Raw genomic sequence first — 27,512 nt, forward strand, 5'->3', positions numbered from 1 at the left:
ATCTATCTATCTATCTATCTATCTATCTATCATCTATCTATCTATCTATACATACATTATATCTATCTATCTATCTATCTATCTATCTATCTATCTATCTATACATACATTATATCTATCTATCTATCTATCTATCTATCTATCTATACATACATTATATCTATCTATCTATCTATCTATCTATCTATCTATCTATACATACATTATATCTATCTATCTATCTATCTATCTATCTATCTATCTATCTGTCTGTCTGTCTGTCTGTCTGTCTATCTATCTATCTATCTATCTATCTATCTATCTATCTATCCATTCCATTCAATTAATGTTTTTCTTCTTTTTTTACTTTCTATTAAACAAAGAATCCCGTGTTTGACTGTATTTAACATTGCCTGAGGTCATGTCATGTGTCATGTGTCACAACCTCTCTGTTCTTGCGTGACCACGACAGTGCCAGAGAAGCCGAAGTGTCGTGTTGCAACTTCCTCCTCTTCGTTCCTCCTCCTCCTCACTCCACCTGGCCGCCAGAGCATCAGCGAGTGGATTACTCTCAATATACTTTCTGTTAGCGAACACATTGTTGTGAGCTGTTAGACCGCTGGCCTGTCTTGTGAAGTCTTTGTGCTCTTGAGAACTTTAAAGGCCTGTTATGATATAAAGACAGTTTTGGCACAAACAACTTAATGGAGAAGAGGCACTTGAGAGGTGGATGGATGTTTATTTGGATGACAGACAATGAAACTGACGCAGATAGGCGGTGAAGAGAAACTATTTTTAGGAGGGCCTTTACAACCCTCATACATGGCAGACTAAGGTTATTGGAGCAAAACGTTGTCATTCTTATGGGCAATGATAGGGCTCCCCAGCTCAGGGCCAGGAATACATGTGTATTAAATGACCACACCTGTCTCACTTCTGCTTTAAAGTGAGAGGTTTATTTGAATACTGAGTGCAGACTGTGTATTGTAAAGCAGGGGTCAATGACATGACACCTAGTTTATTCAAAATACATTACAAATGCAATTCAGACACACAATGAGTTAAATACACCTCTTCTATGTCATGTGTCATACACCTCATCGCAGTCATGTGATACAACCAACACACAGAAGAAGAAAAAGAAAATATCATAGAAAGGACAGACCCTCATGACTGTGTGTCAGGTTTAATGAGTCTCTTAAAATATCAGATAATCTGACCTTTTTATGACGACGCAAAGTTAGTTCAGGTATAAAATGTCATGTGGTGCCACTTAAACTAATTCAGGATATTTGTAAAAGTGCTTTTTACCTGGAAAAAATGGATATTTTGAAAATAATAACTTAAGTGTACACATGTATTCAAGGTGTAAGGAAAATATGTTAATGGTTTTTACCTGATGCTTACACCACATTGCATTTGTTAAATTTACATTTTGTTAAATTTAAATATCTCTTGAAAATGCCAAAATATAGTTTTTAAAACTATGTGAAACCAAATTAAATACAAAGAGGACATTTTAAGAACATTTGAAGACACTTCAAATATAATTTTATATATAAAAAATTATATATATATATATATATATATGTATGTATGTATTAGGGATGCACAATATTGGATTTTTGCTGATATCCGATATGCCGATCAAATTATTTTAGCGATAAAACCGATATCGATTTTTTTCCTTTTGTCTGAAAACGACACCAAGTCTTTATGTGCAAGAATTATAAATGAATTATTTTTTTCATTTCAGTTAGTAATGGGAAATTCTGGTTTTTCATTCTGGTTTCAGAGTTCTGAGGTCTCCTTACCAAATTTACTTGTTAAAGATAAATAAATGTTAGATTTATTTTTATAATACATTAAAAGCTTTGAAAATATCCTTAATAAAGTCAGTCACATTTATTTTTCCCCAGACAAATGCAGTTGTAACCTAAATATTTTATTTTGGATTTAACATTTGTTTGTGATCTAGATTTGTAGATTTGATTCCGATGTTGTGCCGATTATATATATATATATATTGATATATATTGATAAGTCACAATAGATCAAACAGTGTATTGAGTGGATGCTGGGGCTGTTGTGGATTGTTCTTTGTCATTCTTGTTTCCCTTTGTTATCCTACACTTACGTGCCAGTAAAACATGGAAATGCATAACTCTATTTGCATAAAATGTCAGTTTGTGGATTGTACTAAAGAAAGACAATAGCATTGGCAGTTGATCTAGAGTAAAAGCCAATCGTATAGAGCCGGTCTGGCAGATCTGCTCATTAGTCCGCGCACAGAAAAGGAAGGGCCCGTACCACTTTAAACGGGGTCCCCTTTCATGGAATCGCATGCCTGGAAGGGCTTCAGTGGATTCCTCCTCCGAACCTTTGGAAACGTTCGCAGAAGTGAAAGAGAGGTTTCCACTCCCGGGAGTGAGCGCTTGTCTGCGCGGATGGCAAAACCACCCAATCTGTAAACTGGGCCTTGGCAAGTTAAACAGCAGCAGAAGAGTGTCTTGGCAGTGATGTCCTTGTAGAAATATAAGGCACAGCACTCCAGGCGGGCCCACATAGTCTAGTGACACAAGTCTGTGAGCATATTTTTAGCTCCGCCAGGGAAAGGCCCCTTTCTATAGTTATGCTGGGAGATATTCTAGTTTTACGTGTTTTGTGCCTGTATTACAGCTGTCGGTTTCATTGAACCTTTTGTAGGAGCTCTGTAAAACAAAAGTTGCTGCCTTCAATTTTTAAGTGCAATCAACTCGGATGTTTAAGTCATTTCAACTTATTTTGTATTAAACTGACTTGAAAATGAGAAAAATGAGTTGAATTTTGAATAACATAAAAAAAGTAAAAATTTACCTAACTTGTTTTGACGAGTTAAAACAATGTAAAAACATACAGTCAAACCAAAAGTTATTCAGACCCCAGATATAATTTTTGATATTTTTTTACTAGTGGGTGCAGAATACTATAGTTTTTTTGTTTGTTTGTTTGTTTTTTAAGTGAGGATAGCAAAATAAAGTAACCAATAAAGTAAACTGTGACATATTATACCCAAATTGTCTTCATACAGTGAACTACCAGTAAAATTGATAAAAACTGGGACCAAAAATTATTCAGACACTTTGACCTGAACATGTTTTGCTGAAGTGTTTTTTCTTTAATTGCTAATACGACCTTTTATACACCACATACTGAAAAAAATGAAGCATTGCTTGGTAATTTGTTGACCTAAATCTAATTGTGTTCTTAAATTTAACAGAGGGATGGACAAAACCAGTGAAATATCAACTGATTTGATAACTCTGAGTTCTTGTCATATTTTAGTACCATTTTCTAAACCATAGCAAATAAACTGTGACAATATGAGAAATTTTGAAGGTGTCTGAATCAATTTTGGTTTGACTGTATGTTGTCATAACTTATAATTGATCATATTACAGTGAATTAAAAACACACAGACCAGTATGATTTACATATTTATTAACTTCCATTTAAGTTAGGGTATCATCATGTGCACAGCACATACATCACAATATTTAACAGGACCTGTATAAAACTACAGACAATATTTGGTAAAACAGGATCAGAGCGCACTACTACAGGACTCCAATTACTATAGAGCTCTGCCATGGATGCAAACGCGACTGGCGCTTCGTGGATAAGCCATATGGGAATTGACAGAGAAATGGTATATGCTTTATTTCAATACACCACATACATCCCTGTTCATAAGCACATCCGAAAAACGATCAAATCTGGAACATTGTTGTGTTGGAGCGGCAGTTTGCCTGAAAGAAGAGGATGTTCTGTTTTTACTAATGCCGTGCCTGTTGATATTGCATTTTTTTGGTTAAACAAATCAAGTCCAGTGATTTGTGTGATGAGGGTCTGAGGAACAATTTGCCTTCAGTGGCCATTCGGTCTATTGTAAACAACATCCACACTGATGCAAATCATGTCCATTTGGGAAGAGGTTTGGCACGGACGACCCTTCGCTCCTCCCGCATTAACTCAGAGTCATCGAGTGAGACTAAATGATGTGCACATCCAGGCAGGGCACGTTAAGAAGCAAATTTAGACATGTAACAACTGAAATACCACGGCTTTGAGATTACACCAAACAAACAAAATAAAACAATGCGAATGTGTTCATGCTTTTGAGGTCGATCGGTCAGTTTAGCTTCCTTTAATTTACCAAACATGAAGCGCAAAAGACTATCCATCCATTTTCAGTTCAGCTTTACACTCAGGTGCGTTTTCAGTTTCTTTCAATTAAACGCACCTGCCATTGTGATAACAATAAGGAATGCTTTTTTGAAGGTAATAATATGGTTTTAATATTTAAAGATTTAAGATGGAAAGCACGTTTATCCCTGCATGAATGCATCATGTCTTAATGTTTATTTCACTAGCATCATATAGCAGGTTTAAAGCAGCTTCTTAGTTTTGCAACATATTATGTTTACAAAATATATAAAGAAAAATATAGGGTTACTGCTTGAGCATATAGTATAGGCTAACAGCTGTCTGCAAATATTTCCAACATGATTATCCTTTCTAAAAGTAAATCACAGGGTAAAGATAGCTCAAACGTGACAAGGCGCAACTAGGACGCAATGGCCGCCAGAACTTCACAGAGTGGCAGAAGAGCAACTAAACATTCGGTTTCAGCTTGTTTTTTTGTTTTTTTAAGTAAAGTAAAGAAACTGCATGAGGTAGAAAACGACAAAAAAAAGTGGGCAGTATGCCTCCTCGTAACTCACTGTGGAAGTTTTTCAACATTAACTCTTAGTTTACTCACACACAACACTGTCATTTCTTTGTTTCTGCTTTACCATCATAGAAAAATACTGATCTTTAACATGACTGGTTTCCCCTTCAGACATCTTCCCTAAACCACAGCAAAGACTGACTTGAACTTGGCATTGTAAAGTGTGTCTCTTTAAAGGGACACAGGGGACAGTATATCTGCATCGCAATGCCTTTGAATTTTGTATTTATGTTAAAGAAGCTACTTCTCTCTATCCATAGCCTTAGAGATGTGACAAAGATTGACTGGAGATAAGTTCAAAGTTCAACCCCCCAGCAGAGCTAAAAACAGATTTGAAGGGGTAGAACTTCAGTAAGCTAGAGTAAGCCGATACTGCTTCAGTTAGATCCGAGCTCCGCACAAAGGAGCTCAGACATTGGACAATTGCTCCAGTGCTAATACTATGGGGGTTGATACACCTTAACCATTGGAGGCTTGACCTAAGACTTATATTCTTTCCAATGAAGTACAAATGGACCTCAGTCAGCTTAAACGCCATATTTAAAGTGATAGTTAGCCCAAAAATGAAAATTATGCCATCGTTTACTCACCCTCAAGTTGTTCCAAACCTGTGTGAGTTTTGTTGAACACAAAAGAAGATATTTTGAAGAAAAAAACAGTTGACGAAAGCCATCGACTTCAATTGTAGGTGAAAAAAACACTATGGAAGTCAATGGCTTTCTCAACTGTCTGGTTACCAACATTCTTTAAAATATCCTCTTTTGTGTTTAACAGAACTCATACAGGTTTGGAACAACCTGAGTAAATGATGACATCATTTTCATTTTTAAACATAAAATTTTCAATTTTCCCTTTAAATATGGTCTACCCTGACTAGGCTACCTCTCCAAAACCGTCGCTTTAGAACAACACAAACAGTGCAAAAAAAAAAAAAAAAAAAATGTACATTGTAGGAATTTCACTTGTATATATGAACACGTGGTAGCAGCAATGAGGATAAATTAACAATAACAAATAAATTAAATGTTGTCTTCCACCTCGGAAAGAAAACGTTGTGATGAAATATAAAATCAACAGTTATAAATAGTCTAATATATACATACATGACACGATACACTTAACCTCACATGTAACTTCTGTAGAAAGTGCATCGTCGTTCCTCCGCCCCTCCAGATGAGCTCAAATTCTAGGCAAGAAATGTGTCATCGTCATGGATGTTGATACTCGATTTCCTTTTTTTGTTTTGCCAGTCTTACTTAGTGCGATGTACATCCCAGGATGTGCCAGCGATTCGTACGCATTGTAGTTATTCGCAAGGAGGTTTTCTCTGAACTTGCAGTCATTTGTGAACTGCCCCTGAAAGTGACAAGGAAATAGCAATTACTATTTTCAGTGACATTTCAATAGACCGTATATCATCATATTAAACAATAGCGATATTACAGCGCAATACCTGGAGAGGAGCTTCATGAAACAGACAGAACTATTTGGCATATCTATAGCAAAGAGAGATATAGTTTTGCTCTTTCTTTATGATGTTTTGCGAGGGAAAACCGAGGAATTAGACTTTTAACCGTCTGGTAGGCTACTGTTCGCATGTCGCTCAAACCGATTACCGATTTTTTTTTTTTTTTTTTTTTTCAATGAAAAGATTGTACTATATTTTTAAGATTATTTTATTCAAGATTTTGTATTTTTAGGTGATTTTATGGTGCTAAATTATATTTATGCAGTAGTTATAATCCATTTATTCACTTTTTGAGCATAGACCTGAAAATTACATTTTCAACTTAAATTGTCTTAAATCTTGAATGCATTTATTGTTAGGAAAAATGCACACACACACAAAAAAAAATACATTTTCAATTTTTATTTGAAATATGCATTTTCCAAAACACGTTTTATAGCCTACTCTAAAAATCGAAACTATGAATCCAAACAAGTTGTGTTCCAAATTTGAGGTTGATATTTTTAAAAAATGAGCTTTCAGTAAGAATTTTTCCAATAGATAAAATTCGTCTCGCATTCATTTCTAATGTACAATACAAGTGACTATTTTTTCAGGACCATTTAACCTTTTCGGATTGTGTCCATGGATTATGTTGTTTGTTTTTGTGTGTGTGTGTGCGTGTGCGTGTGCGTGTGTGTGTGCGTGTGCGTGTGCGTTCACATAGCAAATGCCAAAACCTTTACGAAGTTTCGTACCATTCGGATGAAGTAAAAAAATATAAATAAATAAAAACTAAAAAAAAAAATTCGGTCAAAAATGACTAGGTTAAACCATCGGTTTTGGGGCTCAGACAAGTTTAGGTGTTTTCAGGGTGAGTCTGTGCGTGCAGAAATCGGAGAGGAGAGCAGTATGGTGTTTGGGTGGTCCTCTTTGGCCAGTTCATCTTTACTCTGGGAAGGACAGTAGGTGCATGTGTTGGCTGGCAATGCTAAGAATGGAATGCGTAGTCCGAATGATCTACTGCGCTCCCGTTCCTGGGTTTGTCCGTCCCACAATGAAAACACCACTAGGCACTGGAAGCGCGCCACAACCGACTCCAACAATGTCACGCTGTCGGAGACTGTGGGTTGGTGGTGGTGAGGGGATACATCTCAAGTACAGGGTGATATGTCATCGAGCTCTGATAAGAACATTCACGGACGGAAACGTGTTGTAAATCATTTCATACTCACAGAACCGTAAAGCTTCCCTTTGCTGTTCATGGCCACGAATAGCCCGCTCCGGACGCCAAACAGTGTCACAACTCCCCTCTCCACCGGAGATATCTCAAGAAGACCTGAGACACACAACAAAGAAAATAAATGACCTTGTTTGGCTTATATCTTTAGCCCTGTCTGGCAACTCCCAACGATGACTGCCTTTCTAAAAATTGTTCGTGTTTACATTTAGAGCATCCTTTGTGAAGGAAATGACACTTTCCGCCTCTTCAGATTTCCCAAATGTAGTATTGCATTCTCTGTAAACCACTTCTGCTTTATTTGCCACGTCGTCTTTTCCAAATGAGTAATTTCATGAAACTTTTTATCTAATTTAAGCTTTGATTGAAATGTGTCATGCGTCTTTGGCCGCTTTGTAAGGGTAAACATTTAACATTTATTAGTATAGAAAAATGATGTACCAATGACTTTGTAATCCATCTCATTTAATGCTTAAAATAAAGACCGTTTGTTTAGACTGATGAATGTTGACACCCAAGACAAGTACTTCTTAAGTTTGACTTCAGAAACATATAACGCGCGTCAGTGAAGTGACAGATGTTTATAACTCTTGTTATATTGCATTTGAACCTTTTTAAGCCCCATAAAGAACCTTTTAAAAGTTCACCAGAAAACCATCTGTAGGCTACTGGTGTGAAATTCGCTGATCTGAAAAATGGGTAAAACTTTTATTTTACAGTGTCGTCGTTACACGTGTTACATGCCGTTACTGTAGTATTAACTATACATTATGCAATTGCATGCAACTAAACCTAATCCTAACCCTAAGCCTATAGTAGCATTAATATTACTCAGTGCTTTAACGTAACAAAGACTGAAAGTGTAACCGAAAAATCCTTAATGAAAAATTAGACACTTCAATCTTTATAGAACCATGCAGCAGCTCAAGAAAAAAAAAAAAACATTGGAGAACCTCTTTTTTTTTCTTTTTTTTTAAGGAGTGAAAGGTTAATCTTCCGAAAAGGATGAGTTTATCTCGCTACTAAGTTTAGGCTTGGGATTTTGGCCCGGTTCCTGTTCCTGGTTACAGAGACCTGTTGCGTGCGTAATGCAGGATGCCAGATGCTCGTGCACTCACCTCACCTGCCTTGTATCGAGAAATATAAATGAAAGCGCTACAACAGGCTTTGTTGATGTTGTTCAACATGGCATGATGTTGAATTCGTGTAACTTTTTGTTATTATTTTACTAATTATTTTAACCGAATAACAGCCATCGAGCGTTGTTTTCATAAATTATTGGATTATGTAGGCTAAATCATTTTCATAATCTCAATCCAACAGCCTATCCAACATGCATATACGATCAAATAAAAGACCAAACTTACTGTAGCGGTTTTCGTTGTGCACGCCGGTAATTCTACCATCCGGTAATACTTGGAGATGAAACCCAATGCCAACATTGCAGTAGAGACGTCGCAGTCTTTTAATGCCCGTGAGATAATCACTGTCCCGGCTGGTATCTCTCTTTTCCCCGGGGATTCGGGCCAGAGAGCGCGAGTAGAGAGTCTCCCAGCGCCGCTCCACGGGGCCGCTCTGCCCACCGGGCACCGGAGCGCAGCGCACTGAGCTTGTCATAAGTCCTAAGACCAGTAATGGTAAGAGGGCCGATTGGACACTCATCCTTCTGAGCGGTAAGTGAGTGTCTGAAGGCGTTGAAGACACCAAACTACCGTCTTTCTCTAGGTATATTTGCCAAAAAAGACGCACCAAACAGCTTACTCAAGGACAGAGCTACGGTCAACCCTGTTGAGCGGCATGAAGTCGCGCTCAGTGGGTTTCCTCTCAAGACACTACACTTCAGACTGGTGTTCAAGCTGTTTTGCTTTCACACAAAAGTTGTTGACCGTGAATTCTAGCCCCGCTCAGCCATGCCACTTTTCCCTTGCCGACGATATTTATATCTGGACGAAATTACATCACACACTACCTAGTGCATGACGAAGCAACCTTCTGCGCCACTCCGAGCGCACTGATTCCTTATAATGTGCGCGCGTCCATGCCGTGGGCAGTGAGACTACAGCGCGCGTGTGTGCGCGCGTGCGAGTGAGAGAGCCAAACGTCATAGCCGCACTGCATTCGTTCACTTTGACATGTAATGTCGTCGCCTATGGGAATAATGTATTTATCAGTCTCAAATCTGTGTCCTAAGTAATTCTTGCTATGGTTTGGCGCAAGGTGGAAAGCGCGATAGTTTTAGTGTGTTGGTGTAAAATAGTTTGAAAATTAAGCCTTGCATATGAAATACGTAAAATTAGGTTAAGTGTAGACTATTTAGTTTGCACACACACACACACATACACACACACACACACACACAAAAAGCAACAATTCGTTAGTTGGTCTGTCTTTGTGTAAGCTTCCTTTATTATTGGTCAGAAATAGGCTAGATAAAATAATTTATGTATGGGAGGATGTATCGGAAATCACAACGTTAACAGACAGTGTCAGACAGGAGACAGTTCTATAAATGAACAATAACAGGAAAAAAACATTCGAATTCGAATTCGAACGAATTGCAAATTCAAGCAGGTTTTTTTCTTTTCTTTTTTCTTGTTTAAAGTGGCCATGTTCTCCGAAAGAACATAAGGAAAAACATGATATGCGCAATATGACTTGTTTGCAATATGACGCTGATGTGAAAAACATAATTTATAAAGTTTAATGCAGCCTTTGGACATCCCACTGACAGCGACTGCTAGATAATTCAGCCCGACAATGCTGTTGCTGACCTCTTGCGAGTGTCTAGTTGTGAATGTTGTGCGTCATAGCATTGAGGGGGAGAACATGTAAACCGCTGGAAACATCACACTGTGAGTCAAGCTTTCTCCGCGGCCCCGGGGAATGCGCGCTCCCTGCTGATAGTGTAGAGGATGCGACGTAAAACGGAAAGACCGTGGGGGATGGTGCAAACACGTATCAACATAAAAGTACGACACCTACTTGAAAGCTCAAATGATTGTAATTTGCGTTACTATTGATAGAGCCTTTCGTAAGAGTAGTGCGTGGAAATTATTCTGCCCAGAATCACTACATCACACCGACTACTCAGGCAGTTTAACTCCTGAATGAATACTTGAGGGTGGATTTACTATATTGGAGCAGGTTTAATTACATATCCCTTTATAGGAGAAGGACTCTTTTCTATTCTGTTGGTTACATGTTCCTCGTTTACAAAGACAGTTGCCTGTTAGTTAGGCAAATTTACTGTCTTTGTAACCCTAACCCTAACCCTGCAGTGACACCCAAAAGTATTTTGGTAAAATAGTATAAGCCTATAACTTTAACCACACTTAAAAACGTTGGCTATGAATCTCTTCGCGTTACATCATAAAATATCTACAACATTTATTTTGAAGAAAGCGCAACCGCAAGAAGTTCACGTTTCAAGTGGTCAAACAATAGATATCTCAAAATTAATACGTTTGTTTGTAAAGTTGTTGAACTACACATGTGGCTACTCTGTGTGAACTTGAGGTGAATTTACTTTATATATCCTCAAAAAAAACAAAAACAAAAACTTTACACAAGTTGGTTCAAAGTATTTTTCCCCCTTTTTTTTCAAAGTCCCCCAGAAAGTAAAGTAAGCTCTAAAAAAAAATGTTTGCACATATTTTTTTATGTAGCATTTTTGGTGTACGTCCAAAAACATCCAAATGCATGTTTTTAACATAATTTGATGCACGCACTAATTCCTGCATAGCGGTAACAATAGGAACGAACTACAATAAAAAACTTTGATACAAAAAGTGGCCATTTGCCTTTGGATTTTGAGGGAGTGGTAAAATGTCCAAAACTTCATTAGTTACACAGGGATGTGATTGACAAGTCTTCTCTGTTGTTGATTTGTTTATATAAATCATTATGCCAAACAAACAAAAAGTTCCCTTGCCATAACTCTTGCTTGCCCCGCCTTTGTTTCGCATGACGACGTTTCCTCCAGACAGAACACTCTCATCTCTTAACTTCAAAAAGGAGAGTTGAATACCCCTAGACACTGAGCCTGTTGCCCAAATAGCTAAACCGCGATCCCACCCATCCAGGTTCTGACGCTTCACTAGATGTTGCTTGCTGATGGGGGTCTTCAGCACACAGGAATGGCTCGGTTCATTTGATCTATGAATGTGTGTCTGGTTTTATATAGGCTACATGTTGGGGACACAGACACTGATCAAACAGACTGTTGTTTTTTGACCCATTTGGATGCTCAAATCGAAAAGGCGCATAAAGCTTTATACCCACTGCTGAATTGTCATGACAAAAACTCTTTATCATAGGTTATTTGTAGAGCCACATGCTTGTGATAATTGACCGATAATGAAAGCTTTTAGTTGTTGTGGAAGACCGAACTAGCAACTAACACATGGTGCACATTTGAATGAGTCTTGCATCTGAATCCAGGCAGAGAAATGAAGCGAATGTGATAATAACATGCGCGCCGCCGCTCTCCATGGTGCTGCAGTCGCGCTCAAACGCTCAGTTGCAGCCCGAGCTCATGAAAGTGCGTATCTATATCACGAATTGTATTTATCGTGCAATTTATACGCAAAAAAGAGTTTTTACGTGCATATGATAAGCACTTTATGGCGTGTAATACGCACGTACTCCACACCACTAATACTACCCAAGTGGGTTTACAGTGCGTATCATCCCAATTATGTTCGATGCAATGATTAAAAATGTTCGCCTTAAAGAAACATATCGGTTTCAGGCATTTTTGTTAAATAATAGTGACATGAAATATGTATTGACAGGCCGTGGGCAACTCACTTATTCTATTTGTAGGCTAGATGAATTAGTTGCAATGCTTATGCATTTAATAAATCAAGCACGATTTCTTTAACTCTGAGTTCTCACAGTAAAACATTAAAAGTATTAATTACAGAGAGCAACCTCGAACATCTCTTCAAATGTTACATTTGCCGTGCACCTAAAAAATGTAATTGATATCAAATACAGAGGAGACAACCCGCCCTTCAAATTCTAGATTTATCGAGTAGACAACACTGATAAGACCTTATATGATAAGATCCTGTGATTTCACAGCAGCTGCACGGGAGTCAGTGCTTCCCTCTATAGGACGCTTTTGGAAGTACAGAGAAATGCGAACCGGGAACTTTCTGACATCGTGTCAGTGAGACTAATCACTAAAAATAAACAAAAATTGGCACACTGCTGCTCCCAAAAATCTTTTACACCAAAAAAATAAATAAAAAGTACACAGAGAGGTACTATTTATATCATCATGATCCATCACACCTGACCTGATTAATCAACTAATTATCCAATCATCCAATAAACGAAATATATATATATGAATATATAAAATAACAATTAACAGAAAAGTAAACTACAAAATAGTCACCAAATAACAATTCACAAGTTATTTTGGGGAAAGAGTATCATTTTCACAAAGCCTTCTTTCTTTCTTTGTCTCATATGCAGCATATTTGTAATATCCCAGGGGAAAAAAAGCTTACACTCTTAAAAATAAAGGTTTCAAATGGGTGTTTTGCATCAATGCCATAGAAGAACCATTTTCGGTTCCCCAAAGAAGCTTTCAGTCAACAGTTGTTAAAAGAACCATTTTTTTCCTAAGTGTAAAAAACATTCTAAAAATCTTTTTCCACTATAAAGAACCTTTTGTGGAATGGAAATGTTCCATGAATGTTACAGGTTCTTCATGGAACCATCAATGCCAATATAACCTTTATTTTTAAGAATGAATTTTACATCTTAACTCTAAATCGGTTATTTCGTTTAATCTCCATATATGGTAACCATCAGCATTAATAAATGTATCACTTAAAAAATAGTTAAGCTGGAAGCAATATGGTGTGATGTTAGTGCAGAGGTCATCAACTCTACAAGCTCCGCAGAGATGGCCAGTAGGAGGCCTGTCTGTACGAACAAAGACCCCTCAGGCTCCGCTGGGTCAATACTTGAGGAATTCCTGACGATACCAATTAGATGGGCACGAGGAGCAACCCTTTGAGGCCCTCGGGCCAGAGAAGAATGAGACTGAAGCGCACTGATTTTAATTGGAGCAGTTTTCACTATAGCGCACGGCTTAAAGTAATTTCTGAGAAAGCACTCGTTGGGTAATTTAATTATCAATAGGTTTAAAAACCGTCGGAATTGGTTTGGAAAATAAATAGATAAATATTGATTTATTTATTAATTTGCACATTCGAAATTAGATACTCGAGATGTAATCTCACCCTGATACTGCATCATCTTATGGCCTTGGCTCTTTGGGCATCTATAGGTTAATGAGCGCTTCCATGCCCTCGACATGGCGGCAGACACGTCATTGTGTAAGGGCAGGTCATCAGAAGTCGCTCGATCGGGACGCTGAACTTTAACCCCTGCGTCTCTGTTTACTTGTTATATGCCACTGAACTAATAGGGGCGTCGTGTGCCTGAATAGGTTAGAACTGGGACCAAAGAGCATGAAAAACTTTGCACATAGGGTCAACATATGGGACAGAATGAGCCCCATATTTTATATATGTAGCATATATATACTCTCTTTAAAGACAATTTTCTCAAAATTAATGCCAGAAATCTCCAAAGTTTATATTTATTTGTCAAATCAAATATTATATTTATTTGATTTTATACATGTCATTACTAAAAATTTATGAAAATGTATTTTTGGGACCAGTATTTTCTGATTTATGGAGTGATAAAAAGAGAAATCCAAAATCCCCCCGTAAAAACTTTTGACTATATGTCAAAAAAAAAAGAAAAAAAAAATGAAATTTTGACTTCATGACTTCATCCAATGTTCAAATTTTTGTTCTAGAGATTTATGCAAATGAGTGCATATTCAATTAGGCAATGCCTCATTTGCATATTTCAAAATAACATTTCCAAAAACTTGCGATTCGTATCAGTCAGCTCAGGATATGGTGATATCTTTTTTACACTATTCAGGGGTGTCTTGCCTTAAATTCAGCAAACAATACTCTTTTTATCTGGAACTTGTTTTATGGATAAGGTTCTTGAGTTGGCTGTATGGTTCTTTAGAGATCCAGTTCTTGATGTTTCACTGTGTTCCTCAGATCAGTGATGCACCAGCAGCAAAGGGATTGCCTAAAAATGAATGTAAAACGTTGTTCATGGGAGTGACATCAGACTGTATCGGCTTTAACCCTTTTTGGATCTAAACCTTTATACTCTTAAAAATAAAGTTCCTTTCGAAGGTTCCATGGAGAACCTTAAACATCCATGGTAAATTTCCGTTCCACAAAAGTTTCTTCAAAAAGGTTTTTCAAATTATTAAAACGTTCATCACACTATAAGAAAAAACGGTTATTTTAAGAAAGGTTTTTGGTGAACCAAAAATGGTTATTTAATGGCATTTCTGCGAAACCAACCAAATCATTTGTTAGAGCAAACCCCTGGAGATGTTATTTGTATTATATCATAAAGCTTGTGTTATCATTTATTTTCCATGGCCAGGTGATGAAAGACAGCGCTCCTCAGTTTCTGATTAATAGAAGCGATTATAGAATATAATATTTGACGTCGCAGAAAGCTTTGATCTCGCCTCTCATGCATTTATGTATATGAATGGGTTTGTGAAAAATAAGGTATCAGGAGGACGACACAAAGGTTCATTCAAACAGTCCAGCATTCCTGTTGAGTAATATTAGAGTTTGGCATTCATAACAAACTATACACTTTCTCAGAAACATTTTTTGTTCGTCGGCGATTGCCTTGTTTCTCAGATCTCAGGCTCTCGTCGTTTAGAGAAAGGAAGAAGAATGTCTCGAGCGACACAGCTTCCCAGGTTTCCCCAGAGATGTGCCATTGTGACCGCCAGGAAGCTCTCGAACCTGCGAAGTATAGAATGACACGTCTTTTTTCCCCTCTCCTATAGATTTCAAAAGCACAGATCTCCGTTCCTGCTTGAAGAAGCCGATCTTCACGCGAAACACAGTACGGATGCATTCAAATACAAATAAAACAGTTGCATTTTAAATGAAAAGTCTATACTTAGGTCAAAGTGGTCCTGTATTGCTTTTCTAGTTTTTTTTTTTTTTTTTTTTTACATTTTCCTTTCTTCTAGATGATGTCACTTTAGGAAAAATGGGCGGATGGTCCCAAGAGGGAGTTGTTTTTTGCTGGAGCGCGGAGAGACTTCAATGCATCCCCGATCACTATCAGTAATGCATCTGCAGACATTGCCTTATTTACCGACATTCATTTAGCATTAATTAAGCTCCATATCATATGTGTTCTGGAAACAGAGAATAGCCTACATAAAGTCCAAGCGAAACCATATCATGCATGCTTAGCAACAAAAGCAAAAAATATATACTCCATATAATTTATTGGTGACATTCCTCCAGATGTTTAGCTTTCAGTGTCGAACAATGCAGTTGTAATGCATTATACTCTGCTTACAGTGTTCAATACATGACATTTATCAGAGCTGATGCCATTACATATATGTAGACTCATGTTTGAATGAAGTAATAGGAAACTGGAGAGGGATTGTTCAAAGACAACAGTGTTATTCTTACTACTAATCTCTTCTGAAGAAAAATCTTTGATATTTGGAAGTGTAGAAACTATGTCATCAATAACTTAAAAACATATAAACAAAAATAAATATGTATTACATTAGTAATATACAAAGTACTCCTGATTGCAGTTTAAGAACAGTAGCCTATCACATGTAAGTTAAAAAGCATCTGTTTTTATGTGTATGGATCTTTGTTTTCTACTTCAGTAAGAAAAAAGTGCTTGTCTGTACACCACCATACATGACACATCGTCGGCATTGTCAAGCACTTGTACAACGTCCTAATTTACCATTACAAACATTTACTCTATGTTATCTTGCTCAAATAAAAAAAAGTAAATGACTGTACATCTATGTACAATAATTACACGTCTTTAACAGAAAAGACTTGAGAACATGACGTGGTGCATGTCATAAAAACGCTAAACTTTCAGTAGTGTTAATTTTGGTCACATGAACATCTTTATAACTGGGCTTTAAATGTCACTCTCATAATTCCTCGAAAAGTTTTCTTGAAAATCATCCTCTCGTGAGAAAATTGTTCCATGTGACTCTCAGTGGATTTCTTCTCCATCTGTGTCGAGAGAGTGTTAAATGTCAGGCCTTCTGCTGTGGCCCTTGGAGCCCCTGTGTCGTCGTCTCCTGCGCTCTGCCCGACCGACAGGGGCCCGGTGAGAGCCCGTCTGGTGCCGCTGGCTCTCTCTGAGCTTGCGCACCATCTCATGGTCCTTGTTGCCCAGAACACGGGGCAGAAAGAGGGAAGCTTTGTCCGTGCTCCGTGTCTTAAAGCCCCTCCTGGGCCGGCCCTTCCCATTGATGGACACGTACCACTGCCTTTTAGAGCTGGCACGGCGCTTGCCGGCCCCGGCACCGGACCCTGCTGGGGGAGGCTGGGTCGTGGCGTGGTGCCGTGACGCGTAGGTGTTGTATCCGAGCTCGTGAATGCGCTCCAGGAACTCACACTCTCTGTTGAAGAGTTCCTGAAAGGGTTAAAAAAAAATATTAGCCTTGTTTCTCATCTTGACTGGACGTGCAAAGGTGGCTCAGTGTGGCCACAAAGAAGTCATCTCCTTTATGTAGAAAAATCAACATTTAAACTGGTCAAAACTCTGCACATTCACTGGGAAAAGAAAATGTTTTTTTGCTGCCTTAAATTTTTAAGTACAATCAGCTTGGGTGCTTAAGTCATTTCAACTTAAATTACATTAAACTGACTTAAAAGAGTTGAATTTTGAGTTAAAGCAATGTAAAAACAAATGTTGTCATAACTTATTGATCATATAATTTTTAACCCCTCTGCATAACCGGTTCCAAAATGGGGTTTTCACAGTGACATATTATGTATATTTTTTGAACCGGTTATGCAGAGGGGTTAAAAATTATAACCATTTTAGAACCATTATAATAAGAACCATTTTGGGGTCAACTAAGAACATTTCAGTAAACAGTACTTAAAATAACCATTTTTTCTTAGTGTGAAGAACATTTTAATAATCTAAAGAACCATTTTCCACTATAAAGGACCTATTGTGGAGTGGAAAGGTTCCATGGATGTTAAAGGTTCTTTATGGAACCATCAAAACCAATAAAGAACCTCTATTTTTAAGAGTAAGAACCATGTGGTTATCACTTTCTTCTGACCAGAACTTTCAGTGACAAGGTCCTCAGTGAGGCAAACAAAACTCAGCAATCAAACTCTCAGTGATCTAGCAGCATGTGGGCACACTCGTTCCGCATGAAAAACACCACCATGTGGCGAGAGCCTCAAATAGCCCTGCTTGTTATCTGATCCCTGCTAGCCGAATTTCAGATACTTGATTTTCCGACGTGACATAACACTTACCGAAGCATACAGACGGCCTTTCTCATTCATAGCCAGGTATCTTCCCGAAAACAGGCCCTTGATCGCCACCACACCAACATCGACAGCTGTGATCTCGAGTATGCCTAGGGAAAAGAGTGGAGCACTAGTTAGTGCGCATGCTAGAAATGGGAAAAACACTTATAATAGCATTTCAAAATTGCACAATTAACTGTTAGCCAAGCATGTCATGATTTAATGTTTGAAATCGTAGTTTTATTTTGTATTTAATTAGTTGTATTATTATTATTATTATTCAATGATATTGAAAACCGTAACAGTTGTAAGTGTTATGTATGCATACATTAAGTTTGTTTACTATAATATCAATTAATATCAATTGATTTGCTATAAATATTAGTAATTGATTTATGTCTATATCATTAAATTGATTTTAACTTATCATTAATATAGCTTATCATTAAAGCTAAATATTTAACTAATCATTATGGAAATTTATCTGTTTCCAATAAGGTTAATTGTATATGTAGGATTCATTTTGCTGTTTTAAATTGATTTTGCTTTATATACAGAGCCTATATATTTATATATTATTTTTCGTTTATTGAGTCACGGTCTACACAACATACGCTGTCAGGTTAGACATACAGACACTAAACGCCTCTTAAAGAGGATGTTTATTCATCCTTTTTTTTCCCACTGATTAATGGCTCTCCTCATTCTTCTGTTTGGAATAATCATCCTTTTACGTTGGATAAACACATCCGTTGTCTAAGTCATTATGTTAAACTGTTGGTTGAATCCTGTTTTCATATGGTAATTGTCCATGAGCACTCGGATTCGACTAATTGGAAAACTACAGATAAACGAATGCTGCAATTTAAAGAAATATAATTTAAGATTATAATGTATGGGATACCAAATGTACAAATGTTCTACTCCCTGACAGCGAATTGATATTACGATGTAAGCTGGAGTGTCTGATGTCACAAAATAATGGAATACAGTGAGCTATTTACTATTGCTAGACCTCATTTTTGACTTTTAGTTTAGTTTAGTTTAGTTAAGTTGTTCAATCCGCAAAAGAGCTCTAATAGTTGCTTTAATCTCTCATTACAGTGATAAGAATGCTGAATAAAATGATCTCTGCTCCTGAATGACGGACAGGACGAATTATTGTTCGATGTCAATTAATAGTACATTAATATCGTCAGCGCACAATGTTTATTCGCGCAATTACGCAAGTCGCTGATCATTTAATAAATTGACGTGAGAAGCGTGAGAAGAGTTTACTCACTGAAAGGGTTGTTTTCGTCAAGAGATCCGTCTATTTTTCCGTTCGGGTGTATTTGCAAATGATATTTCGTGGCGCAGTAAAGTTTCCTGCGTCTTGGAGCTCCGCCGAGGTGCTCGTAAACCCCGCCGCGTCCTCCAGCATCGCGCCGCGTCCTCGGGTCACACTCCTGGCCCCTGACACAAGGAGCCCTTGGGCTCCTGCTCAGCCTCGGAGCCAGAGATTCCTGCAAACTCGGATCCAAGGAGCTCAGTAACAACAAGAGCAGAATTATAACCATTGTGGCATGGCGGGATATCGGCAAAACCTCGCTGGAATGGAAAGAGCTGGCACACGGGGTCCCATCAAAGAAATTTCATTTGTCAGTGATCCAACATTTTAAAAGAAAACTTGCTGTATCCTTCTTTAATAATGCGTCGCGGTCATCCGGCTTGGCGGCGACAGCATTGGTGCTCATGGGTTCTACTCTGCTCTCCAAACACACTGTATCTGACCGAGGAGGAGAAAACAGCCAGTCGAGCCTGTCGTGAGATTTCGCTGATCGACAGTGTGCGCAGAAATAAAAGAGCCCTCCTGCAACAATAGCCCGAACCCCGACCAATTGATACAAAGGAAAAGGGGAGGCAAGGTATCAGTCTTGTGTGAACCAAGAGGTTGCAGCGTGGATAAAATTACACAGCACTGCACACGGTGGCTTACAGAGGAAAACCGCATCACAAAGAGAGAGAGACATCCAAGCGCACAGTTCGCTTCTTTTCAAAGACCCGAAAATTATATTTAAGCATGAACACTGGCCTCTGGCTGGGCGAGCCACTGTTAATTCTCTTTTCATGCTTGTTGGCACATTTCGACAGTGATGTTAACATTCATGGACACACGCACGTGGCTTTCAATGATCCACATTTATGTGTGGAATGTTTCTAGTATAAAACAGTGAGTGACGACGACACACAATGGTCTCGACAGTTGGCTCGATAAATCAGTAAAAGTCACTTCCATAGGACAAAAGTTCATGAGTTATGCATGTATTAATAGACAGATTTTAAGCAGGTTATTTGCGTATTAGATGCAAAATAATTCCCAGCATTTTTAGCATTTTAAATATGAACGAAATCATAATTCAGAAACGTCCAACCTGTATTTTTACGCCTATAACAGCTTTAATAGGCTATGTGATGCTTTCTTCTTCAAACACCCCACTACCGCTCCGAAGTAGCCTAACTTTCATCCATTCATTCAAAATATTTGCATAGGCTATAAAACACAGGTAGTGATGCTCTGAATAAAACGATCAAGCCGTGTTTTTCCATCCAGAAGCGCAGCTAGGCTATATTTCCCTGCTATTTGAAATGCATAAATCCAAGTGCCGCTTCGCGAAGTTTGTGTCCTTTCTTTTTTGAAAGAAAAAACAACAAGGCATATTCCATTCCCTCTCAATCATTTTCCCCTTTGTCTTAGTAAATCTAGCAGGCCATGGAAATGAAAACATGCATCTTCTCTCAGGAATGAACCAGACTGCAAGTGCGACTCAAAGCTGTGTGTGCTACTATAGTGGGTGGAAGAGTAACACGCAAATGACTTCTGCCTAAATTGCTTCCATCTTGGTCGCATTATGGTTGCCATTCTCGTAATTAGCACCATCATCTACAAATCTCCCTGCCCTTTGGCGCAACACCAGCGCATGAGAACCTCGTGGGAAGGCAGCCTTCATTTGTCTTCGCTTTCCATACCCTGGCTGTTTGTCACACAGACTATAACTGCTCGTAATAACTTATTAGTCGCGCTGCAGTCAGACCAGACCCGGTGTGTGTCTGTGTGTGTGTCAAGACTAGACGGAGAGTAGATATGAGCCTATACTGATGCTCTGGTGACCATCTCTGAGAGAGACGCGCTTGATGTGGTTTGATCCTGACAGTGGGTTGCATTTCTGATGTGGTCGGCTGTTTCTTTCTGGAAGTATTTTAATTACGGCCCACAGCCGCCTACAAAGCCCAGCAGTAATAATCAGTATATGAGAGAGAGAGAGAGAGAGAGAGAGAGAGAGAGAGAGAGAGAGGAGGCGGAGTTCACTCAGGATGTTGTCTGAACGGTTAAATCGTACCATGTTAAAGTATTTTCGGTAACACTTTATTTTACAATGTCCCTACATGTTACATGTAGTTACTGTAGTAATAACTAAAAATTATGCATAATAATTACATGCCACTAACCCTAAACCAAACCCCAATCATAACCCTAACCCTATAAGTACATGTACAGTATTACTCAGTACTCAAATACATAATCACTTTACCTTCTTCTCGACCCTTTGCTTTTTAAATTAAACAAGATGGAACACTGTATATGTCATAACGTCAACAGGTTAACCATGAAATGAGCTACAGGGTTGAAATCACTATCATGATAGATTATAATTGGATTTGTAGGTCTAGGAATATATTTTTAAATGACAGAACTGCTGTCGTCTGAATAAGCAGGTTCTCTTGTTTAATTTGATAATGATATATAACAGGTAGCTACATAAGCTTATCATCTTAATTTACGAAAATTAAAAATATCTGTCTGAGCAGGAGGGAGGACTGTAACACTCTTCAAAGCAAAGAGTTAGACAACACCAGACAGTCAGTGTATTAGCAAAACTGTAAAAAATGCCAGGTTTGCTAATTTTTATGACTTTTTATGTTGAATTTGTATGTTTCCTATATTTGAAATATTGAGTTTAAAATTAAATGAGGGTGTGTGGTGGTGATGTCATAATAATTGTTTTGAATATGTAAATTCTTTAGTCACAGTAAATTCATTAATGACATTTAAAATATCTGTGTTTTCCATGAGTTCTCCAGGCCATCAGCACTCTTTACTCAACATTAATTTATGGCATAAGTTTGTAGCAGACAGACATTGGAATATAGACATAAATGTTTGAGATGCATATAGCACAAACCTACAAAAGCCACTGCTAAATGAAATGTGTTAGACACCAGTCGTCTGTATTGATATCTGTAATAAAATATTTGAATATTCTCTCTATCCCCTTTCAGATTTTTACAGTTAGTTATAGCTTACTTTTTTATTTGAAAAAATATACTGACCAGTGTTTATCCTGATCGTAAACTATTGTTAGTTTAATTTATTTACTCTAGTTTGACTAGTTTACTCTTAATATTTCTTTATGTATTACCCAATAGTAATATACAAATACTTTAAAAAAAATGAGTACAACTCTGATCTAAATTTTATAAATGATTTCTTTTGTGCAGTTGATTCTGTGATGTTTACTAATATTTTTAACTTGAATAAACTTAGATGTTACCATATAAAAACATATGATTCAATATTTTTACAGTAGATAAAGTTTCCAATTAGAACAAAAAGGGCTTTTAAAGCTTGATGCCTTTGAAATGAAAGAACCCTTTTAGGTTCCGAACAATGTTTCAAACGCTCTATTTTCCAGCTGTACTTCACTGTAAAAAAAAAATCATTGTTGGTTTAACTTAAAAAAGGAAGTAACCTTAAGTTGAAATTAAAAAAATTGAGTTAATACAATGAGGGAGAGTGCTTGAATCAACAGAAACTTAAAATTGTATGTTATCTGAACCACATAAATAAAAAAATAAAAATAATGTTGTGATAAATCATGAAAATAACTTTTTGCAGTGTTTTAAAAAGCACATGAAGAAATATTTATATAATGTATAAAAAGATCCATATTGCAAAATTATAATTAATTTATTTTATTTTTCGGAAGAAAGAAGATTTCGGTGCTTCAAAGAAGAAAGTGCACAAGATTTTTCACCCCGACATTTAACAAAGTTTAATAGTCACTGGGTTTTCTTTTTTTTCTGGCTCCTTTGCAGAAAAGGAGGTTCCACAATTCAGACCAGATCAAGCTGACCTCTGAACCTTTTCTGCTGTACTTTTTCTCATGCCATGGTTTTTTTTTTGCGCGAGTGATCTGAGGGCCTTGGCTAGAGCCAGACGGGAATGCCTCTCGTCCCCTGACAAATCACCGTTGAGCCCCTTTTGTCCGGGTTCACTTTGATCTCACCTGCTTGTCAGGGGCTCAGAAAGAACTCCCGTACAGTCCCAACGCACTGCAAACAAATTGGCAAGCACTTTATTCTCATACCTCATTACCCCAGGTTGGTTTGGGAAAAAAAGGTTAACCTCTTTAAATACCCTATTACTACAAAGCATTTTCATGAGTATGTTTTGGAGCGTTTGTGTAGCGTTCCGCTCATTGATGCGAGTTTGTCTTATTCTTTTGCCAGAGAGCCCTCAACAGAGCCTCACATCATGTCCGAGGCCGTCGGCTTTTCAGCGGAACGATGGAAAAGAGAGATTTACGGGATGATTTTAAAGGGTTAGTTCACCCAAAAATGAAAATTCTGTCAGTAATTACTCACCCTCATGTTGTTCCAACCCCGTAAGACTTTCGTTCATCTTCGGAACACAAATTAAGATATTTTTGATGAAATCTGAGTGCTGGATCACTTCTCCATAGGCTGCTAGGTGACCGAAACTTGCTGGCCCAGAAAAGTTGTTAAAGAGATCGTTAATATAGTCCAAGTGACTACAGTGGCTCAATCTTAAGTTTATCAAGCGACGAGAATACTTTTTGTGCGCAAAAACAAACAAAAATAACGACTTTATTCCACTATTCATTTCCTTCTCTCTGGGCCTCGTAGTGTTTTAGCGCTGCGCGTCTGTGTTGCACGTCAACACGCATCACACACATGACCAGCGTCGGCCAATTGTGAGCCTACGTGGTGACGTGTAACACAGACGCGCTGCGCTAAAACACTACGTGAACCAACTAGAGGCCCAGAGAGAAGGAAATGAATAGTGGAATAAAGTCGTTATTTTTGTTTGTTTTTGCGCACAAAAAGTATTCTCGTCGCTTGATAAACTTAAGATTGAGCCACTGTAGTCACTTGGACTATATTAACGATCTCTTTAACAACTTTTCTGGGCCAGCAAGTTTCGGTCACCTAGCAGCCTATGGAGAAGTGATCCAGCACTCAGATTTAATCAAAAATATCTTAATTTGTGTTCCGAAGATGAACGAAGATGAACGAAGGTCTTACGCGGTTGGAACAACATGAGGGTGAGTAATTACTGACAGAATTTTCATTTTTGGGTGAACTAACCTTTAAGAGCGTTCATAAATGCTGGCCGCACCGCCTCATTGCATCTTTTCCATTTAATAAATGTCAGAAGTGTTGGATTGATTTCGGCCCAGTTGATCTGTCCGGGTTGAACACGCCAAAGGACACTTTTATTTGCTTTGAACTGATTTTAATGCAACACCCTTAATAGTGATTCCAATTCCCAAGGGACAGATCATCTACCTCATGACACACACTTTTCATAAATCTCAATGACGGCTCAAAGTGATTCGCCAGCAGCAACATCTCTCTCTCTCTCTCTCTCTCTCTCTCTCTCTCTCTCTCTCTCTCTCTCTCTCTCTCTCTCTCTCTCGTTTCGCTCTCTCGTTTCGCTCTCTCTCCGTTTTAATTTCCCTCTCACACTCTCTCTATTCCTCTCCCACACTTCGTCTTGAAACCAGATAGGTCTTCCTTATACCTCTGCAGCCCTTTGATTCTTAGCTGCAGGTCTCAAATACCTTTTGGGAGGACAGTGGATTTCTCTGCACCTTCCAACAGTAAAATGATTGTGGTGGCCTGTAACTGTATAAGGCATCAATGAGCGCTCGGGGAGAGCGAAGAAAACAATCGACACATTTTGCGGCCGCTACACATTTCACTCAATGCATGTTTATATGGAAAAAAAACGATCGTGGACTGTTACGGTCCGAGTCTTTCCAGTACAGTGCCGTCCCTTCCTGCTCTTTCTGTGGGACAGGAACACAATGTCACGCCACTGCTGGACAACACACTGCTCACACCGACAGTGACGAAGCAGCTGTCGATGACTCATTTGAAACTCAATGTCACCTAATTTCCCTTAAATATAAGGCCATTGACAGAGGGGATGGGGTCCCCAGCAGGGGCCAGTGCATGTGAAAGGGCCATGTTGATTGTGTAAAAGATGGATGGCAGAGGAGTGTTTGCTGCAAACTGCATTGTTCCCATTTCTCCTTTTCAAAACTTCATGGCAACATTTATATGGACCCTCTCTGAGCTTTTACTTTCACACACCTTTTGTTCTTCTCCATACCTCCTTAAAAATACTTGCACACACACATGCAAAATAACACAATGTTGTCACAATATACGTTAAAGGGATAAACATGAAAATTCTGTCATCACTTACTCACTTCCCCTCATGTCGTTCCAAACATGTATGACTTTCTTTCTTCTGTGGAACCCAAAAGAAGATTGTTTTTGGGGGGGGGGACTTTTTTTTTGTCCATACATTCTGCATGCACTGGTTTCCATCAATTCGAATGAATCTAATCCGATTTCAGATTCAGAAAGTTTTGTTTCTATGAACTTTGCAATCCATTCGCACATTCACTTACATGTGCATTTATGTATTTTAAACAAAACGTACGCCCATGTTTTGTACCTAGTTGCCGTATTCAGAACCTATTAGCATAATTAACGAAATACCTAAAAGGAAAGCTGACAATGTGTCATGTGGAAGAACTTTTTTGAAAGCAAATATTTAGTAAACAATCAGTCTCCTCCACTGACCAGTTCGTCAGACGTAAATAAACGAGTGCTGTCAAATCGATTAATCGTGATTAATCGCACCTAACATAAAAGTTAGAGTTTATATAATATGTGTGTGTGTGTATACATATACATATACACACACACACACACACACACATATATATGTATGTACACACACATATATTATATAAACAAACTTGTTAGCTGCGATTAATCACAATTAATCTATTTGACAGCACAAAAATAAACATATGCAAGTTCGTAAGAAGTAAAACGTGTGTAAACAGAGATCTTATTAAAAAAAGTCGAAATCATAAGGATCACAACAACATTTTTTAATCCAATTGAGAAGATAGTTTTATTAAATTGTTTACATGCTTAATTGTTGTGTGGATTATTCCAGGTCTATACAGCACTGTCTTCAATCCGATCAAAAATTATTTTGAGTTATTCACATGAAGGCTTTTCAATACAAGTGAGCCATCAGTCAGATTATTTTTAAAGTAGCCAATGAAAGTCTTTGTTGTTTGGACCCCAGCATTATTTAAAATATCATGCTTTGTGCTCCACAGAAGAAAGAAAGTCATAGGTTTGGAATGACAAAAAGGTGAGAGGATTTTCGGTTGATTTTCTAAACTAAGAAAGTACTGCAATATAAGGTAACTACATGAATTAAGGTTAGGCTTAGTAGGTTCAGGGTTAGTACATAGTTATTACACAGTTATTGTAATCACAATAAGTACATAGTATGTACATCTGTAAAATAAAGTGCTAAATTTTCATACTTATGTGTTTTGTCTCCTTATCCAGGATGTAACATTGCTTAGTTTGTATTTAACTACATTAACCAAATATTTGGTGCACATTACTTTCAAATGCATCAAAATATGTCAATTTGTCAGAAGCTGTAATGGAAAAACTGGATATAATGGATATAGTGCGACAGAAATAGATATGCGCTTGGATTCTGCCTGTGCTAACATAAGTGAGCAGTCTCACAAGGGTGATGACGGAGCCCACGGTGACCCAAAGAGAGACGCGTGCAGCCACCACACGCCAGGGCGCTTTCATAATGCTTGCCAGTCCAATTAGATCTTTTAGAGAGAAACAGACACTAAGCATAAATGGATTTCTCTTTAATTAATCTAATTAGTGTTTTAATCAGAAAGCCTGAGCGTGTTCCCTGTGCAAAACTGGAGTGCTGACAGAATCCTGTCCTGAAAGCACTTAACACCATGGTATTGTTTACTGACGTCTTTCAGTGGTCTGAAAGACAACAAGACCCAGTGATGTTTATGTTTCTTGTTAGAGTTGTGGCTTAACATGCACAACACTTCGCAGAACATTTCTGGCATGCCTTAACATTCAGCGACACACTGTTGTGGAATCAGAGAGCCTTCCCTTAAATAAAGGCCAATCACAAGTGGTCACAGGAGACGCATTTAAGATGCTTTGTTAACACCAGTTGTAAATGACAATCCGTTTCGGCTGACCACTGTAAGAATCACAGATGTAATGTGTTCTGACAGACTGCATTTCCCACAATTATGAATGAAGATGTTCTGCATGATATACTATGCAATAGAGTAATGGGTTAATATAAGAGTGTCTGTAATAGAAAAATATTTTGAAAAAATCTATTTTAAAACATGTGCCAAATTCTTTTGGTTTCATTGGCGTTCAAAACCTTTTATACCATTTTCCAGAAAAAAAATTCAATGTACTGACCTTACATAATGTCAT

The 27,512-nt window shown here is 37.9% G+C and overlaps 2 protein-coding genes and 1 long non-coding RNA gene across 3 annotated transcripts in view; 1 reads left to right on the forward strand and 2 right to left on the reverse strand.

The window, feature by feature from the left end:
• Positions 1-3,443: 3,443 nt before the first annotated feature.
• fgf4 (fibroblast growth factor 4) lies at positions 3,444-9,477 on the reverse strand. Its single transcript, XM_084108482.1, has 3 exons — positions 8,805-9,477; positions 7,433-7,536; positions 3,444-6,106 (listed from the first exon to the last, which is right to left on the reverse strand). Exons 1-3 carry the CDS (start codon positions 9,097-9,099, stop codon positions 5,930-5,932), a joined length of 576 nt encoding a protein of 191 aa, XP_083964608.1. The 5' UTR covers positions 9,100-9,477; the 3' UTR covers positions 3,444-5,929.
• The window catches only part of LOC311079240, a 51,418-nt gene continuing 32,877 nt past the window's right edge, over positions 8,972-27,512 (forward strand). Inside the window, exons 1-3 of the long non-coding RNA XR_014605372.1 lie at positions 8,972-9,110; positions 15,365-15,423; positions 15,554-15,650. This is a non-coding gene — a long non-coding RNA (uncharacterized lncRNA). The remainder of the gene's footprint in view (positions 9,111-15,364; positions 15,424-15,553; positions 15,651-27,512) is intronic.
• On the reverse strand, positions 15,801-19,727 carry fgf3 (fibroblast growth factor 3). Its single transcript, XM_084108477.1, has 3 exons — positions 19,132-19,727; positions 17,856-17,959; positions 15,801-16,992 (listed from the first exon to the last, which is right to left on the reverse strand). The coding sequence occupies exons 1-3, from the start codon at positions 19,406-19,408 to the stop codon at positions 16,603-16,605; spliced, it is 771 nt and encodes a 256-aa protein (XP_083964603.1). The 5' UTR covers positions 19,409-19,727; the 3' UTR covers positions 15,801-16,602.

This window comes from Abramis brama (assembly GCF_963993115.1).
Source record: "Abramis brama genome assembly, chromosome: 3".
Classification (NCBI taxonomy): Eukaryota; Metazoa; Chordata; class Actinopteri; order Cypriniformes; family Leuciscidae; genus Abramis; species Abramis brama.

Excerpts from the sequence above, each read along its gene's own strand:
- fgf4 (XM_084108482.1), bottom strand. The coding sequence starts at position 9,099 with ATGAGTGTCCAATCGGCCCTCTTACCATTACTGGTCTTAGGACTTATG. Across the intron at positions 7,537-8,804 it reads GCACAACGAAAACCGCTACA|GTCTTCTTGAGATATCTCCG; the intron begins GTAAGTTTGGTC and ends TGTGTGTCTCAG. Across the intron at positions 6,107-7,432 it reads AAGGGAAGCTTTACGGTTCT|GGGCAGTTCACAAATGACTG; the intron begins GTGAGTATGAAA and ends TGTCACTTTCAG.
- fgf3 (XM_084108477.1), bottom strand. The coding sequence starts at position 19,408 with ATGGTTATAATTCTGCTCTTGTTGTTACTGAGCTCCTTGGATCCGAGT. Across the intron at positions 17,960-19,131 it reads TGACGAAAACAACCCTTTCA|GCATACTCGAGATCACAGCT; the intron begins GTGAGTAAACTC and ends TCTTTTCCCTAG. Across the intron at positions 16,993-17,855 it reads AAGGCCGTCTGTATGCTTCG|GAACTCTTCAACAGAGAGTG; the intron begins GTAAGTGTTATG and ends TAACCCTTTCAG.